A 20,169-nucleotide genomic window follows, 5' to 3' on the forward strand; every position below is an offset into this window, starting at 1 on the left:
TGTAAACTACATTTTAACTGATCTTTGACTGAATATGAGCAAGAGAGTGTGTAAACTGAAGATTTTTGTGACAGCAGAATAGCAATTTCCTATAATTTAAATAGAAAATTACCCCAATTTCTCAAATTAAATTATGGTGAAAGTTGAAAAAAATCATCAGATTAATAAACACAATGAAAAGATAATTATTTTAATTATTTTAAAAATGTGTTGTACTTTCATTACCTTATGCATTTTTGCAGTGTCCAAAGATTTCACAATTCTGCTGAAGTGCTGAAGACCGAGCTCTTCTAGTTGAAAAGTAGCCAGATAACAAATAACTATCAAAAGATACATATATTTAAAACACTGCAGGTAATTCGAGGAAATATACCTTATAATCACCGTGCTCTGAGATTTGGACTATTATTACAATTTTAAATAGTCTTGAATACTGTTTATCCAGCCGGCCAATATAAGTCTTGACAATGAGAATTTAGAACATAATGTTAACCTTATATTCATTATTAGCATTGGTAACTATTTTATGGCTCATATAAATCAGTTATTTGTTTCTTGAGTCACATCTAAGCTAGTGTAAAGCTTCAAAATTTCATAGAAATGGTAACACCTGAGGATCTGGGCATTTACACAAAAAGCACAGAACAAGTCATTCAAAGAGGTCTTTCTGAAGCCTGCAAATATCTGTTTGCAAAACTGGGAGATGAGCCATAGCAGAGTGAGGAGCTCGGCAAGGCTGTAGGCAACCTCTTGCAGGGGCAGCACGAAGGCTCTAAGTTTCACAGTCACTGCACTAGGCCAACACCACTGCTAAACTAAGCAGCTCCGTCAACCCCTCCATGCCTGTTCCCACTCCTTAAAGTTAAACCAGATTGTGAATTCTAACCTGAAGCAGTTTCTTCCTTAGGTCACTGGGTGGCTGCTAAACACTACAAGAAGATACRACATGCGGTCAGACTGAGGGGCAGTGAAGAGAAAAGGAGCAGCCTGGTTTTTGGGTAGCTGTACCAACTTATACCTCAAATACCTGCATATCATATCTGTGCAATCCTGATGTCAATCTGGCAAGAAGGCAGGGAGGAAAGGAGTCAGATGGCTCCTGAGAGACGTGAATGAAAAGTTTTTGACAGAATTCTGTTTTCAGAAACAGCTCTTTTGATGTAACCAAAACTTTCAGTATAAGCAAACTTAACTCTGGCAAAATTTAATGTGAACAGGAGATGTAAAAGAAAATTTTGATAGTGAAGTTTTCAACATACTATGTTTTTAACATTTTCAGAGTGGATAGTTCTTATTCTTCTGTTCCAAAATCAGCATTTGTTGTATATAACAAAAATGTTACCAGAAAATATCATATTAAGATTGATCATTTCATTTGCTCTGAAGTTTGCTGCAAGTGACCATTTTGCACAGAATTTTGTAATTTTTTAAATTCTGAATTAGAATAGAAACAAAATTTTAAATTGTGGAATTCTCTGGGAAATAGAAAATGCAATTGTCATGCCCCCCTTCAGCAAATACAGAGTTTGATACAGGAGGAGGCACTCAGTGCTGTCAGATTTGTATGGACCTGTTAAGCTGAGGAGCTTTGTATCAAGCTTTATTTAACCATATTGACTTTGATCAATCAGGCTTCACTTGCGCTGAAGTATTTTAGTTGCGACCAAGTAGCAATGATCAGTAAATCCTGACCAATATGCTGCAGCCAAGTCAGTTTATTGTTAGAGACTCCTGTCTTGTGCTTCAGCATAGCAACATTTTTAAGTAGTCTTAGTGGAATATACATTTATCTCCTACAAGCTTTATTAAATTCAAATCTGCTCACACATAGCAACAGCCCTTATAAGCAGCTTTGATCATTTAAGTGTCAATGAAGCCTGGCAAAGGGAATCACAAGCAGCTTAAAAAAAAATCTAAGCCAATGACCTTAGACTCTCAATTTGTTGACAAAGGAAAATCTTCTGGGGTCTCTCCTCTGCCTATGGATAATGGAGGCCTTTAAGCAGACCAGTCCTGATAATCCAATTATAGCAACACTCAGCTTAAAGGTATAATTTATGTGTCCCAGACACTGAAAAACATGGCTTTGGAGAAATGCAGACGATGAAGTATTATCATTTAGAATAAACTCAATATTAATTTAATTTTATCCATAGCAGTTTAGGTCCCTCTCTTCTATACCTTACCTAGTACTGTGACAGAAGCAACTAGAATTTCAGTGAAAACTAATAGATTTTAAGACATAAAATGTAAAGTTACTTCAATTAGATACATTTTTTTACTTTTTGAAGTGGACAACTTTGATTGATTGGATGTTTAAAAGTGTCCACAGAACTTCAGAACATATATGACTTAGAGAACTAATGACAATGTGATTTGTGATCCCAGCTTCTACAGGAAATTTATAAATCAATCTCAGTATATCTGTATTAAGTAAAYGCATAGCATAGAAATATTTTTTAAATGACTCTTTAATGTACTTCTCAACTAGGGAAATAACCTTGGGGATAATAACTACTTTGATTAACCAGCTCATACTATAAGGTATTGTTGTATTATAACTGATTCTAACCAACTAAAAAGTGAAAGAAAGATAAGTAACCTAGCTCATGGAGAAAAGACAGAAGTCTGCTTATGTCACTTATGGTCAGTAATGAAGGCTGCATGACAGAAATCTATGTATGGATAGGAGGAATGGTATCGTCATACTACGAGAGTGTTCCTACTTTCCTCAGCAGACACAGCTTTGTTACATAGTTTCATATCTGAATGGCAGAGGTGCTAGATCTCTTAGAAGAGAATAAAGCAAAGTCACTGAAGAACATTTTTTAAAGTGACAGGTGAACTATCAAAACATTTCTAGCCATGATGTTTTTTCCAYCTCTAAGTCACAACTTTCTTAGGTAAGTATCCCGTTAACATCTGTGACAGCCTAGAATAAACACAAATTTCAGGATTTAGGCTTTATGTTGTAATTGCATTGGAAAAGGTCCTAAATTTCATAGTACATTGAACACTATGACAATACTTCAAATGTAATATAATATTAACACTTGAACTAATAAAATAATATTTTTAAAATGCTCAATTAAAAAAATTTGGCATTAAAAAAAACTTACCTGCATAGAGATTACGCTCAGAAAACAGGCAATGTTTCCCATCTCGAACAAAAAAGGCATTGACTACTACATCCAATAAGGATTTATATTCTATGCATCCAGCTAGTGTTTCCAACACAAAATTTTCATCTGTCACATTAAGAGTCTATAGAGATACAAAATTAATAATGATTAATGCATTCTGGAAAAAAAATGCTATTTGTGTGCAAAACAAGTACAATCACTATGGTAATTAAAAAACATGAGTACTGAACAGCAGTGACCGAGACAGGGTTGACACACTTCCAATACAATAAACGTATGGGCAGTCCTAACAAATTAGTAACCCTTGTTAAGTAAAATGCAACCCCCTCCAAAATTAAGCTTTCAGTTAACCTGCTGATACGTGCATTTAGTTACAAGGCCTTGATGTGTGAAAGCCAACAATTAATGCAAAGAAAAAGTGATGTTTTTGAGCTATGAACAATGAACAACTTAGTCAATAGTATGAGAAAGCTTTAATAAGATTTTGACCTTCTAGTAGGAAATTTGCTTTATCAATAAAACACGTATTCTATGCGGGTGAAGTCTGAGCTACTTGGGAACCGAAATCTAGGGAAGGAGCTGGACAGCAATTACAGAAAAGACTCTTACTTGACACTCTAGCCTAATATGTGAGTATAAGACTATTTTAATCTAAACTTGTGAGTGTCAGGTTCTTGTTAATGAAGACAGTACATTTCTTATCCATCTTTGCTCTCTGGTTACTCATAATGTTCACAGAATACCACAAGAGAACAGGAAACGATGCCCACTGCACTCCATTTGGATTATACCTCACAATCCCTGTAAAACATTTAAATACTTCTGAACTTCACAGACTTTCATTCCTAATAAATAAGCTAGGGAATTTCTGTTATTACATGAGATATACTTCCAGAATGAACCATCTTTAAAATATTGCAATAAAGTCTGAGGCCCAGAGCAGACTGTTATTAAACAAACTGAAAAATGGGCAGCCAAAGTATGACTAGATGACACACAATAATGACTCTTTGACCCAAAGAAGTGAGCCCAAAAAAGCTGAGTGCATCTTCTGAACAGATTCAGTTCATATTTAGTATATGATCTCTCATACTAAGGTATAATACTTTGTGCAGAACAAGAATGGTCATTTTTAGTGTCACTAGGGTTCTAGTAACAAGATATAGTAGGATCATGTTCCAGATTAGACGGTGGAGCTCAAAGAGAGATCTAGCTTTGGCACTGGAGCCAATAGAGCAGTTGTAGAAAGCTAGTTTTCAATAAGATCAAATCTTAAAGTAAAATTATGTCAAGTTATTTTTGCAGGCACTAAAAATTTCCTAGTATCTGTCAAAAAAGTAGTGGATATGCCTCAACTTCTGTCCAGTCCATTCTTTCCCAATAAATATGCTACAGTGTCCAAGGCCCCGTGGGATACCCTATGTAACAGTTGGGTTTCAGCTATTCATTTCACGTCAGGATTGTCACTAAAGCTCTGAGATGTGGCAACAACTGAACTGCAGTAATATATGAGACCAGAAGTTCGCCCTTCCTGGTAGGCAATCTCCAGTGGCATCATGACTCCTTTATTTCCCTGATGCAATTCATTTCTAGTTTGAAAGTATCATTAGGGGCTGTTGGAAGGAAACACGCAAGTCTTCTGGTATATGACACCATATGGGRCTTTGAGACTGGGCAAGGAAAAGGCATAATTTTAAAATTACGTTTATAATCTTTTAAGTAAAAAACAATGTAGAAAGGTTCCAAGTGTATTTTCTTAGGCTGTCTTCCAGATGAAATGCACTAAAGAGTAAGTATAATTTTTTTACCATTCCTGCTCAAAAGCCAGGTTGGGTTCTTCACTTTTTGTGCATTACTAGAAAAAATAGTGCCTCCATATAATTGCCTCTCTATATATGTATATATGCAGACAAAATTACACCTAGGTACATCCCTGTAATGTCTTTACTGCCATTGACACTGAACTAATATATCTGACTCTCTCTCTAGCCTAAACATTTCTAAATATCACCAATGACACACGAACAGAAATAGAATGAAGTTCAGACTGTGACTTTTAGTTTGCTTAAGGCTAACAGTAGTTAAAATGACAGAAAATCTTTATTTCTACAATAGAATTGATCAGATATGACTCTGAATATATTCTGTGACCCAGATATGTTGGGTGAGAAGGAACAGAGTATAACCAAACTATTCATTATATAAAGACATTGAAGCTTTACAAAGTTTGTTGGGCAGCTGGAGATTGAGTGAGAATAAGTAGGATATCATCTGCTTTCTTAATCAGGGCCCTAGACAAAGGAGACCCAATAGGTTGTGGCAGAGATGGCAGGAAGATAAAAGGAATGCATTTCCAAAAATGGTGCCAACAACAGTGATATGACAAAAAATGAGCTCAGGGAAAAGAATGAAAAAGGAGATAGGGTAAAAGAGAAAATACAAAAGGGCTCAGGCTGAGGAAGGACACAAATGCAAGAGTAGAGGAAAGAGACTGAACACATCTGAAAACATACAAAAAATGAATTTGATAGAGAGTATAGACTTCATCTTGCTAAGCACTGAGAATTCTTGCGCGGCTCACCCTCAATTCCAAATATACCTTTTCTGAATGAAGATTGATGGAAGTTTGTTCATAAGCCTGGCACAGAAAATCCAGAAATCTAACCCCTCATTAAATATTCAAATATAAATCCCKTATTTGATAAGAGTATATCTCAGAATTCATCACAAAAAGCAAATGCAAACCCAAGCATCTGAAGGATAAAATGAGAGAAAATCAGCTAGTTTCAATAAAATAGGACTCTAACACTTTGTAATGCAAAACAATTGTCCCCTGGAAAAAATCAGTATGTTTGTAGCTCTGATGATATACAGAAAATCCATTGTGAAACTGGATAAACTGGTTGGAAACTAACCAAACAAAAACTCTCATAACTATCTAGAAAATAAACTGTTACCAAAGTCTTCATTTGACTAGAATCATTGCATTTACCTTCTGAATACTTTGATATATTTCAAAGTACTATATAAAGTACTACAACAGACCAGTGCTTTTCAAATGTACCTTTGAGGAGGAACAAGTGTACAATCAGATGGCAACAGGAAGACAGCAATGCCCAAATCCTATACTGTTCAGAATACAATATAGAAAGTACAATTGCGTATTTATATTCAGTTTCTTTTACTATTCTGAGTTAACAAATCAATCAGAAGATAGTTGTAGGACAAGCATAGAAATAACGTACTTATTCTTGCCATAGCAACTGGCAAAAAAGTATGTAATAATTACATGGCCTTGAGCTAAGCAACAAGTTGACAAGACAGGCAGCTCTGGGACAGCTGTGCTCCRGAATACTAATACTGATTGGTAATTCTGTGGGCCACATGCCAAAAAAGTCCTCTCCTTCTGTCATAAAACATTATCAATTGAATCTGCTTTTAATTACAAAGGATACTAAGTGTTCTTTTCTACATCTGAAAATTAAGGATAGTTAAGCAGCCTGCAGATATGTCATCTGAGGGTGTGATCTCATCAGAATTCATAAAAACTGAACAAGACTAGGCAGGATCAGTACTTGCATAAAAAAATTCAAGGATAAGCCTGTTGTTAGTTAAGCAATACTGATCTAGTGAATCAAAAATGGAGCCAATGCTTTAAAATAGTTCTAGGATACTCTGTGCCATAGAAAATGCTATCTTTTGTACAAGCTCAGAGAACTGATCATTAAATATCTCCAGTCTTTTATTCTGCTGGTAGTCTTAGGTTGTCCCTTGTGTCCTGGGCAAATTTCTTCWATATATCCATATATCCATTTTTTATCCATATATCTGAAATTGTGACTCCTTTGGGAAAGTAGCATGTTCAGAAGGTTTGACTTCCAGTACCAAGTGCATTCCTTCTATGTGCCTTTACGTTGTATTTTATGTCAATAGGATGTATTTCAGAAGTGAGTTAAGTGACCCAGGAACATAGTACAATATGGTAACAGACTGCACATTTATAGAACCTTTTGTATGAATTTCTCAAAACTCTTGACAAACGTTAATTAAGTTTAATGAGATTGATTTAGGGTAATAATATTTTACATATGCAGGAACTACAGTATGGTGCAGATTTGCCCTAGGTGACACACTAAGTCTTTAGTGGCAAAAAGAAAAGAATTCATAAATGCTACTTCCTGAGTCTTTGTTTTGTCTATCAGACCATGTTCTTACCTTCTGAATTACATTTTACCTAATATATTTCTCTGAAACAACTAGCAGCTGGTTATGCTTGGAAATATTTTGTGCAAGTCCTTCAGCACTGGAAAGGCTAGGTAATTTGCAGCTGAAAATAACATGTAGGTACGATTTTCTGTTACACTGAATATTTAAATTTATCAGAAGGTATAATAAATCTTAATGGATGGTATGTTTACTCTAYGCCCAAGAAAAAACCTCTATCACTAAAGTCATAGCTTATTAATTCTTGTTTTGTTGTGTAAAGCATGGTGACTTTATGGTAGATTAATACTGGATGGTCCTATATTTTTAATGTTTGGAAGCCTATATATTATAGTGTTGAGCAGTATTTGCTCTGGATATAAGTAAAATGTTATACGCATTCACATAAAAATATCTGAAAGTGTTCTCTCTATGGCCTTGAATTTCAGCTTCTCTTGATACCAAGGTGTTTAAWTTGTAAAAGAATAATGCTGTTTGTGAAAAAGATGAGATTGACTGACTCTTGTTTGAATATGTGCTCGCTGGCATTGCCTTCCCCTTCTGAGAAATCCSTAATGCCCTTGGCCTGCTTCCATGGGCATTTTCTTAGCTTTAGCTGGGAATCTGCCTTGTTTCGCCTAGGAGACAAGAAACTGCGCAGGAAAGTTTGAGCATAGGACTTCTATATACAAACAACTTTCAGTATGTGTGTAAATGCAGCAGGTAGCATGAAATAAAGTGGAAAAGTACCTGCAAAAAGCAAGTTTGAGCACTGTGGGTGCATGGTAATAAAGATGGTGACAAAGAGATCAATTTAAGAGTCAGGGAGGTCAGGAAGGGATGGGTGAAGAGAGTATGAAAAGCTCTGGTTTCTGGAGGGAAGGAAGAAAATGAACAACAGCTATGCCTTGCTTAAAAATCCTCAGGATAAGGATTTAGTTTAAGATGAAAAAAACATTTAAGAAAGAAGATAATATTTGATGAAAAGATAAAATAGTTTTCACGTTCTGGGAGCACAGAGTAATAGTATGTACCAAACTTGACTACTACTAGGCAGAATACACATATTTTGCAGATGTGGTCTGATTAATTTATAGTTTCAGATTCCAGTGCTAGTCCTCTCTAAGAGTCTAATCAAAAGGCTGTTGAAATGAAAGAAAAAAAATCTTATGGACTTCACTGGGTTTTGCATCAGTCACCAGAACCCAGTCCTGTTTTCCCTGAAGCCTGGGAAAATGCTTTCAGTAATTTCAATTGGGAAAAAAAACCCTGGGATCTTAAGATATAAATAGGAGAATGTACTGCTTCTACTGTTTACATTCTATTTTACAGACACAAGCAAGTATTTTCACCTTCATGTGATAATGCTAACTGTCTTCAAGAGGTATGTTAAGGCTATTTTCCTTTGTAACCGATATTAATTCACATGAACTGGACAYTGCAGAACTATCAGATTTATTAATCCTTTGCTTAGAAAGATTACAATCTGAATTTATATCAGTAACCAATAATMCAAATTAGATTTGTATAATTTAGTATGAATTTTTCACCACAGATATCAAAAGAATCTTCTATAACGTGATTTTCATATTTAAAACTAAATCTCTGACTTCTGACATTTGGAGATTTTACTCACAGTTGAGTGGGCATATGTGAGACATACAGCCAAACCAATATAAATGAGAGCTAAGAGTTATGCCAAATTACAACACGTGCTTGTAAAATGGAAAGATCATAAACAGGTTATTCTTGCTATAAATATGAGAGAGAGAAAGGAGTAAAACAGAGAATTTGTGATGGCAGTTCTGATTTTACAGAACTAAGCTTTTTAGTAGCCTRGATTTATAAAGGTCAGTGTGATGGGTCTCATCCTGCAATTCTAATTCAAGCAAGTAATTCCACTGAAAATGAAGAGAGTTATTTGCATAGAGAAAGGCACAAACATTGCATATGGACTTCTGTATTAAAATCTGTCTCTTGTTATCACAGCAAAAGCATGACTCTAACAGTCACAAGGAAGAAAAAATGTCTGTGATACTTCAGGTAAGCACAAAACTTTTWTCCCAAAAGTAAATAAATCTTTTTTTTTTCAAAATAAAKAAATACACTCCATTTCTATATTCTCTGCTCTGATGAAATGACATCCCTATGTGCAATATACTGCATGAAGGACCACTCTGGATATGGATCATTTTTGATAGATTTAATTGAAGAATACTTAATACAAAGAGGAGGGCTTAGTACAGTAGCAGAGCATCAATCAGATGACAGGAGCATTAAAATGCATTTAGGAAAATAAACAAAGAGAAGCAGTGTTGGCCTTCAGAGGAGGAAAAAAGAAATAGATATGCAGATTTGAATGTGAGTACCACTAATTTAAAGAACCATGATGGATTTAAAGAGTTATTATAGCTTAATATGTTATTCAAGATAATTCAAACTGAATTCTGTTTTAACATAAATGAGGTCACAACATCTAAAGAAGGGCATCTGTTTGCAGTTATTTGGTTTTATAAGCTTTGAGGGGCATAATATGATTTTTCAAGATCAAAGGTGAAGGCTTGCTTGTTGAGACTAGGAATTGCATATCATATTACTAACGAATTTATGTTCCTATGAAAATATTTCAGTGAAAAACAAGTCCTATGTTATGTTATACTTTAAAATGCAATAAACATGAAGACTCTACGTAAGTGAATTACAAGACAAGTATAGTTTTCTTCCTGGAAGAAGATAAAGTCCAATCATTTATTGGGAACAATGGATAGAAATTCTTTTTATGATATAATATTCCCATGTTGCACAAATAAAATATACAATGAATCACCTCAAGTCTAATTTTGATCATAACATCCCAATTAGAGGAAGTCAAGTTGATTTATCTACTACTATTCAAGAAATAAAAAAAACTTACAATATTTCATTTGCATTTCTCTGAAAACAGGAGGCAAATAATCAGCAAGTTTCCCTAATTCCACTTGTATATAGAAGCATGAAGTAGGAATTCGAAGGTAGGAACTGAGACTGGCACACTTCTCTCCCTGGCTTGCCAAGTGCCTGTGTAGAGACATTCTTTTCTGGCACCTTGGTTTCCTGATCTGTAAAATGAAGACTACTTCTAAAGTRTTGTATACAGCACTTGAAAAGTGCCATGTATTGTAGTAATACCAACCAAGTGCMTAAGTGTGTTTTCGCCTGTTCTGCTGAATCATGGTCGGATGCCTTAACAAGGAATGAACAAAGAAGGTCGGAGGGGCCCCGGTGCCTAAGTGCTGAGTCTAGTTTTCTGTTGGAGTTGAAATTGAATATTTAGCTGAAAAACAGATTTTTTTTAGAAGATCTTCATCTTATCTTCTGAAATGAGGGGTCCCCTCACAAAACCCAAATGTGTGCCCTATGTCTCCTTACTGCATCAAGAATAGTAGAGCAAAGAGAGTACCCTAAAGCAATCAAGCCATTCTATTTCCCCTTTCAATCACTTCAATAAAATTGCCTTTGTCTTAAAAACAGTCCCAGATTTGGAACTGTTTGTTCTCCTGTTTGTGCATCTTGGGGAGAGAGGATTACTACCAGTTTTAAAGCTACAATAATTCTTATACGTAAAGGAGCAGGAAGGGGAAGTCATGTGAATCACGAGCTGTTAGGAAGGTGAAGTTTTCAATTYCAGGAGCTGTTACATGCCCAAGCTCTTCTGGCACTTTTAATACAGAGTTGAGGTTTTCTTGGAAGAAGCCTAGGTAGAATGTTGCTCATACCCAATCACTCCAGAAAGAAAGACGTTTTGGAGCTTGTGTCACTTGAAAGGTGACAGATCCAGCCTTGAGCTAATTATAGCTCACTAAACACTGTTAACTACTTGGCACTTGGGCAATTTATTTGTACTTTTCCATCACATTGAAAGAAGATTCTATCTCTATACAACCAGTGGTTCAGAAAGACCTGAGCTACTATCAAAGCAATGTTTTACCTCTGCTCTTTGAAATTCTGTTTCTATTCCTCTGCTGTCTGTATCCCGGAGTACTAAGTGGTTGCAAACTACAATAAATGAAAAAGAAATATGTACCCACCTCCCCAAATTATTGGATATTTTATCTGCTTGATCTACTTCAATTACAAAAATGCAAGGAAAAATGGGTGCTTTTTCAAAGCAGTACACAGAGTTTAGCTGAGCAACTGCCATTACCCTAAATGGAATATGTGAAGCTAAATCCCACATACAGCTAAGAAAAATACAACTCTTGATAGCAGTATCTAATGCCATCATTTCTCTATAAATAAAGATGGCCAACTACTTATCTCATTTACAGCAAAATATGCTCAAAGCTATGCTGCATTGGGAAGTCATTCTGTAATATAATTAGAAGTAGAATGTAGACTCAAATGTTTTCCAGATAGATTCCTCTCTCAAAGCTTGAAACAAGACTTCCTAAAATGAGAGAATATAGTCAGATATGAATACTGATATTTAAGTAAAATTACAAAGATGCATTAAGAAACAAAAACAGTAATAACCAAGAAGTTGCTCTTGTTCCTGTTGAAGTTAATAGCTACCCTACTGTTGCATTCAAGTGAAAGAAAATGGGAGTAGCTTACATAGTCTGGATCAAAGAACTGATATCTGATAGAAAGGTGTCAACTTTTCAGATTTTTTACTAACTCTTTGGAAATATTAAGTGGTTGCAAATCACATGCAGGGAAACAGCTGGCAGTGTATTTTCAAAGTGGCACACAGGGATCAAGCAGTGCCACACACATTTAGCCTTTTGATGTTTTTTGAAAATCCATGTGCATTTCACTGAGTGAAAAATCTCAATTTGCAACTAGTTTGTGTTTAGATTTTAGCAGATCTCCCCTGAAGATTTTATGTGCCCAAACCGTTCCCAGCCCAGGGCAAGCAGAGCTTTTACTGAAATACAGCATGAGACTGGGACAAGCCCTGCTGGGTCAGAATCTGGCAGCACAAACTGATTGAAGGCAGCCTGGCTCAACTCTCTTCTCTGTGACAGCTACCTCTTATGGGCTTCATTTGGAGAGGCAGATAGTTCTGATTCAATTTAGGCATTGCAGAGACTGAGACTGCATGTGCAAGAACTTTGAGATGAGCAGAATGAATCTGAAGAGGTGAGCAGGATTTGCTGGACAGTGGCAATGGCACTGGAATGAGGACAGGTTAGATAAGAGTCTGGGATAAATAAGAAGTGTTAGGGTGAGTAAGAGAAAGGACAGGAAGARACAGATGACAGTTTAGACCAGGACACAGCTTCCTCTTTCAGCTGCTCAATACCCTGGCTAGCAGAGTATTCCAAACCTCTATAGAGGGTCATGTCTCAACYACTGTGAACTGTCAAAACTTCAAAACGTTCTTTTAACATTTGCTATACAATCTTTAAGAAAGATGACAATATACTATTATTCAAAACAATCACAAATTTTGGGTTTTAACTATTTATCTCAACTTATATGTAATTTAAATTAGAGCATCTAGAGATTATGAAGAAAATTTTGCTGTAGAGTTCTTACCCAGCCCTCTAGATTGCATTATCTTCACAGCAGCAGAGTRAAGCCAACAGAAATTTTGTGTTCCCTGTTTGAGCAGAATATTCAACAAGGATCTATTTCACAGATCAATATAAGATCTAATATGGAAATCTACAAGTTAGTTTTTTCCATAATTTCCTATAAGGTGTATTTCCTATACTACACCATTCAGCTATGACCCTTTATATTTTATGTCTTATTTGTTCTTTCTTCATATAGATAGCTAGATAGATAGATAGTAAAGTCCTTTATTTTAACATATTTGCTTGCCCACTTCCACTTCTTTTCCTGTGACTTATTTGACAGCCCATTTTTACTGCTTTAATTAGCAAGGATTCCCCAAAGGCTGGTCTTATGCTCCTGGTGGAAGGTTGATGGAGATGCTTTGATAAAGGCAGATTGTACTTTCCAAATGTACTCTCCTTAAGACTAAATTCAGTTTCTTTTCATAACATATTCTCATTTGTCAAGTACACAAATAAGAATCTTAAACTAGAATATAAAATCATAGCCTCTCTGTGACATTTCCTCATTGTTGTTGATTGTTAGCTTAATTTCAACAATGCTAAACAAAACTTCAGCATTGCCTTGCTACTTCTTCATATTTGGGATTATTGCTATCCTGCCTGTTAGTCAGGTCCAAAACTTAGAGGCCGTTTTTCATGTAGACTACTCTTCAGGATATCACAATCAGTCTATGTGTGCATCTCGTGCATTTCTTTTTTTGAGCAGTAGCTTTAAAAAGTTAGAAACAAACACTACTTGTCTTTGCTGTTAAGATGATTTGGAGCTTAATTCCATTCTACCTCTTATCTCTTATTCTTTACAGATGTCAGCTCCCATTTTTGATCAGCGAAAAGATGCCCATCTACACTGTTCATTTATTAATTTCCAAGCAAAGACCTTTGTTTATTTGAGATCAGCTCCTACAAGCATCTATACTGCTCTTGAAAACCTCTTTCACTGTAATAGTGAATAGGTTTTGGTCTGCAAAATGCCCTCTGATACCTGTTCCCTGTAGTTCAAGTAATAGCGTATGGCTGTCAGAGGCACTCACCTCTAGGACCTGCCAATATTSGCATCAATCCTGCAGCCTGGCAGAGATACTGTCAAGGTGCTACATTCCATGAACGTATTTTGGAATTACTTGTGCACATTGTTTTAATATTTAAAGAGCAATAATTATCTCAAATTTGTTGGTTTCACCTGGAACAACCACAAATAGTGGGTAATAACCTAACAAGCTATTCAACAGGTTATCAGAGGACTAAACAAGACAACTGTAGGTATCATGTTAACTAGGAAATGTCCAAACACAACATTTAGAGATATATAACATGAATGAAACTGTGTTGATATTGACTGGAACCTGACTGCACTGATAGTGTATGGAAAACTAATTAACCAATTAGAAAATTCTAGTAGACTGGAAGATAGTAATTTTTAGGAAAAGAAAAGGTCTGAGATACTGTATACATAACTAACTACCTAACTAAAAMGAGAGCTGTGGTTTGGAATTATTCAGATTTGTGCTGCTGGCATTTGAGCCTCCTGATTGTTGTCTGGTCAGTAGTATACAGAGTTAGGTTTGCTCTTTGTCATGCTGCCAGCATGAGATGTAAAGGTTTGAATCAAGTCTGTGATTAAAAGTGATAGAGTTAATCAGGATCCTAACTGGAGGGAGAGGAAGTTGAGTTACTCAGTTAATACTGGCTAACTGGTAAGTGGCCAAGTCTGGAATAGTCAAGAGTGGATCTGGGTACCAAGAATGCCAAGAGTGACCAGTAGAACAGTTGGGCCTTGGAAGGGAGTAAGAATCAGTATTTTTCCAAAAAATAAAAWTAAATTTAAATTAGATCATTCGATCACTTGTTAAAATGTGCAGTATACTCATTTGGACAACAAAATGTTTGAAAAATGTGTTCTAAGATTTCTGAGATAATATGGGTGACAGGTAACAAAAGAACAGCAGGGTTTTATCATCTATTTTATACTTGACACAAGCAAGGAAGTTAGATTTAGCATAAAATTAGACCGTATTTTTTATTTCCTTGGATAAATTGACAGTCAAAATATTATGTAGTAAGGGAGGAGAAACAGATAGATTTACACAATCCCAGAGAATGATTTTTTGCCTTATCTTTGACATCAGTTATCTTCTCTGCTTTTCCCACTTTGAAAGCGTTTATTAAGAAGCTTAAGAGTCACGTTTCTCTCATGCAGTATTTCTTTTGTTTTTGTATCACCTTTCCTGAGCTGGCAAGAACAATGACCTGAATATTAATTTTTACAGGTATTTATTTTAGCAGCAGTCATTAAATCTTCCCACTCTCCACCCAGCAAAAATGATTATTTTGTAACTGAATCAATTTCCTAATGCAATTCATCATACAAATACGAGTTATGCCATTGCTACAAAGCAGCAGGGCAGTGACAAAAACCAGCGGCCTGAGCAGAAGCTGTATAAGAAAGCAAACACCAAAGAAACGCATGTGGACCCACTGCCTCAGCCTGTGATCTTTGTATCAGACTTCTGTAGTTTTATATTCTTGTAGTCATTTATGTTCACACAAAATCAGCATAAAAGACTATCTATTTGGAATGCTAATGATTTCGACCTTACTGTCAGAAGTGGAAATGWGTACTTGAGCTATGTAGTAACATGCAATCAGGGCTTTGACAATGTTGTTTGCTAATGCACAGGCAAAAGCAGAGTTAACAATGTTATTGTCTTCTGTTAGTGATTTTTATAAAGCTGATTCAGACCAGTGGGTCCCATAACAACTGCATCAGTACAATCGAGGGTGGCAATGAGGACACAGGGATGGGAACAGGTGATAAAGTATGGTCAGAAAAGGATGGGAACTGGTGTAGCCAGCATAGTTACATACTGGCAAATCTTGGCCCGCTTACTTGTAGTATTAGATTAGAATCACATGGTTGATCTTCTGTCACTTGCCCTCTATCCAATGGTCCTGATCGTCACTTTTGTCCCCCAAGTAAGAACATCTGATCTTGTTAATCAGCTTCTATACTGTCACAATTTTCAGCTGGGCATATTCAAGCAAATGAAGCCTGATTTTGGTTTAACTAGATGTGGTGGGCTGAAAACTGCAGTAATATGGCCAGTGAAAAACTAACCTCTTCATTCTTCAAAGTCCTACCTTACTTAAACTGTGGATGGATCAACAGTTAATTTAATATTCATATCATCTATGTATATAAAACCTCTATATGGAAGGCGAAGACAGGAAACTTCAAAACAGCTTAGTCAAAAGCAGACGAGAAACTTTCCCTATCATTTTAGGAGGTTGCTGCGTTCCCTGTCTTTTGTTGCCACCAAGCAGTTATTCAGCCTCTCTGATCTTTACTTCCTTGTTTTCTGGTGACTAGATAACCTTAAGAAATTTGGACTTTACTTGGGCATGAAAAATGTAGTCACTGTAAAAAAAAATCTGTGAAAGTAACAATAGTGCATTAGAAAACAGAGATCTTTTTTAAAAGATGAGACAGAGATTGTATTTAAAAATCACCTCCTAAAACTTCATAAGCTATGTACGATAAACAGAAATTTAATATACCTGCAACACTTCAGCCGATTCATTCAAGAAATCCTCCATGCTCTGATTTTCAGGGTTAAATTTGTTAAGCTGTTCGACTATTATTGCAATATGTTTTCCATGGCTGACCATCTTCACCATGGAGAATCCTATAAATATAGTAAATCATTAATTTTTCATGCCTCCTTCAGTTGTGGCATAATGTATGTTGATAGGCTCACAAAGAAGCATACACTGCAGTAACATAGAAGAGAACATTTAGGTCAAGCTTTCAAAATCACAATTAAATAGAAGAGCTAACAGGAGGAATGACAAAACAGTAAAAACATCAATAAAATATATGATAAATAATTACATTTTTCTTATTCTGGAAATATCTCAAAAGATCATTAGGGTGACACTTAAATGGTTTCTGTATCGGGTTACTTGATGAAATATAATTAAAAGATCATGTTAGAGAAAAGCATTAATTGTAGTCAGTGTGTTATACAGGGCCTGTTTAATACATTGATCTTCTCAGTGAGAAGCAACTGATGGTAGCATGTCAATTTTAAATCTCATTACCTGTTGTTATTAACAGTCTGTATTTTCAAAACAATGAAAAGAATAGGAACAGGGACATGGGGAATATAAAAAAAAAACAGTGAGGCAGTGTTGGTCAGCAGCAGGATGGGCAGTGACAACATGTCAGTAGTCTAGTCCACTGTTGGGGTTTTTGAAGGCACAGCAGTTCAGGTGACTTCTTATGCTTGATGCCGTGTTTGTGCAATGACACTCACTGGATCATATCTATTTCAAATGATGTCTTACTCACTTGAGTCAGAGTTTGCAAAATTGGCCACCTAGATTTTAATGTCTGCATGACAAGACCTRTATTTCATTTGTTTATACATGTGCACATGCTGCTGTGTATAAAGACAAATGATAGTAATTATCAGGGTGAAAGCCATTACACTGGTTTAGCTGTGAGAAAAAAGGATCGCAAAACTAATTTTACATGGTGAAAATAAAAAAAAAATAGTAAAAAAGTCTTCGTATTTTACACACAGTATCACACTGTACTGTTAGAAAAGAATGCTTGATCAAGATGATTCATTCCTACTGTGCTAAAGATAAATCATTTCTTGCTGTAAAAGGATGTTGTAACATTTCCTGATACAGTGTTTTTGTACCGTGCTTTTCAGCACTATCATACTCTATCATAATTGCCTAAACAGCACTAGTTTTAATTACTAATCTAAAGTGGTAAGGAAAAGAAAGGTTTCTGTCTGTGTTTATGTTCAATATAGATATAGCAGATATGATCAAAATGCAATGTCCTATTAACAAAAATGCCCAGAGATGGCCAAAACCAAGAGMCACTACATTGTCTCTCTGTCATATAGCCAGTATTATAAAGTGTTCTGCTTCAGGAAGAAGAAAGGGGGAACAACCATTTCTCCACTTCTCTGTGGAATATGATCTGCTTCTCTGTACCTGCCAACATGCTTATATTCACAAGGAATTTTGAATAAGGGAGAGAAAAAAACCTTTGTATTCATTCAGATTGAATCACAATTCAAGCTCCAATCTCCCTCACAGTGAAAGATAATTTTTTCTACTGGCATAGTAGTTTGAGTTCTCATGGTCTGTACATTCTGATATTCACTGTCCAGAAATAACAATCATGAGAACCAAAAACTGAAATATGAAAACTAAGACATACAGAAACACCTTAAGGATGCTGGACATACAGGGGTTCTTAATAGAAAGAACTTTGCCTATGACTGTATTTAAACCAGTGTCATTATCATCAATGCTTTAAAATATACACATTAGGAATAAAATCCATTGTGTTATGGAATGCACCCCTGTTTACATACAGTCATTTAGGAGAATATACTAATTACTATGTATAAAAATGCTATCAATTTGTATGCTGTATAAAATTGGTATAACTTTACTTCCATGACCTAATGTAGAATTTCAGGAACTGACCTAGCTTTTACATTGGAATTTGGAGATTCTTTTGAAAGAATTATATACAATAAGATCGCCCACAGCTGTAGGGATTGGTCTCAGTGGCCTGAGATATTCCCTCAGGTTTCATATTCAGTCCTGTGTTCCAAGCCTAGAAAGACTGTGACTGCATTTCCTTGGCCTTCATGCAAAATTCAGCCAGATCAAGTAGTTTCTGCTCAAAATGGAAAAGGTGTTTTTCTCAGCTGCATGCTGGAAGAAGAACCACCGAACASGGGGTGCAGCTGTCCCTGTGGATGCCCCTGCCATGCCCCTTCTCTCTRGAACTTTCCATATCTCTGACTGGCATTTGAGCACAACTGAGAGCAATTCTGGGCACAGGTCCTCTTCTCAGCRGACTCCTCCGGTATGGTAGCAGAGCATCCGATGGAAAACACATTTAGACTGACTGGCTATACATGGGATCTCATGTTCACTTTTAATTTCAATCTATTTTGATATTTTGTACACTTACTACAAGTGTTTTACTCGACACGCCATTTTTTATTTCGTATCTTGTGAACTTTCCAATTGAACATTCACTCTCCAATATGCTCGGCAAGTTAAGTTTTATCAGACTTATCACCAGGCAGGCAAACCACAGGACAGCCGAGGATGGCTTGCTGCTCGGTCACAGCGACAGCAGCTACAAACTCCGGGAGCAAAGCGCACCATCCCTGGGCAGAGTGCAACACATACCTGTGATTTACACTGCTCGTCTTGGCTACTTCGCGTACAAACATACAATAAACGGCTGAGGTAGTTACACGCCTGCCCGGGGCACCTGGCGCCGTCCTTCTGCGCGGCGCGCAGCAAGCGTTTCGCCCGTTTTTGCTTTAAAAGTGCCCGTTTACGGCCACGCGCCCGGATCAGATCGCAGCCGCCTGCTCTTCGCTCGCCGCCGGGATGCCGCGAGCGGCTCCTGTCCCCCTGCCGCTGCCGCGGCACCGCAAAGCGCCTCGCAAACGCGGCCCGCGACCGCGCTGCTGCCGCCGCCGCCGCTGAGGTAAGTGCGCGCTCCCGCGCCCGGCCGCGCCCGCCGCCGGCCCCGCGCCGTTGCTGGGGGGGGGGGCGCGGGGGCTGCTGGGAGCTGTAGTTCTCCCGCGCGCGCGCTGCCGTGACGCAGCAAGGACCGAGCCGGGGGGAAAGAACTACTCGGCGGGGAAACAAGATGGCGGCGATTGTTTGCCGCCGTTGCCGAGCAACTGTTCTCCTCCCCCCTCCCAACACACACACCCCTCGGTTTTCGTCCCCGCGAGAGACTGGAAACCAAGCAGCCGGTTCGCGAGCACTCGAATGGCGCTGACTGCCACCATGAGAGGCTCCCGTCGGGACCCGGGCCCGCTCGGCGGTGCCCCGGGGGAAGACTACAGGTCCCGGCGTGCCCCGGGCCCGGGCCGGCCCTGGGGCGTGGCATGCTGGGGCACGTGGTCTCCGCGCGCCCTCCGCGCGTTACGCAAATGAGCAGCTGAGTGGGCGGGCCGAGGCCGCCGGGGGGGCCGCCCGGGGTCGCGATCCGATTGGTCGCGGGCGCGGGAGGCAGCGCGGAGGGAGTGTGCTGCTGCCCTTGCGCATGCGCCGCGTGGGGGAGCCGCCGCCGGGAGCGGGCGGCCGCGCAATGTTTTGGGGGCTGTCAGCGAGGAGAGGCGCCGCTGGTGCCGGCGGCCGGCGGCCGGGCTGAGGGGAGCGCGGACCCCGCGGCGCCGCGCTCCGCGGCGGCCGGCAGC

General features: G+C 37.9%; 1 protein-coding gene across 1 annotated transcript in view; it reads right to left on the reverse strand.

The window, feature by feature from the left end:
• Nucleotides 1-19,403, reverse strand: part of CFAP99 (cilia and flagella associated protein 99) — a 58,589-nt gene extending 39,186 nt beyond the window's left edge. Inside the window, exons 1-4 of the mRNA XM_085309653.1 lie at nt 19,142-19,403; nt 16,466-16,593; nt 3,120-3,264; nt 226-320 (exon numbers count right to left, since the gene is read on the reverse strand). Of these exons, the coding sequence (XP_085165779.1) occupies nt 226-320; nt 3,120-3,264; nt 16,466-16,585 (360 nt within the window). The 5' untranslated portion in view covers nt 16,586-16,593; nt 19,142-19,403. The remainder of the gene's footprint in view (nt 1-225; nt 321-3,119; nt 3,265-16,465; nt 16,594-19,141) is intronic.
• Between the last annotated feature and the right edge of the window lie 766 nt (nt 19,404-20,169).

This window comes from Rhea americana, unplaced genomic scaffold (genome assembly GCF_003343005.1).
Source record: "Rhea americana isolate MKP2758 unplaced genomic scaffold, rheAme1 scaffold_30, whole genome shotgun sequence".
NCBI classification, from domain to species: Eukaryota; Metazoa; Chordata; class Aves; order Rheiformes; family Rheidae; genus Rhea; species Rhea americana.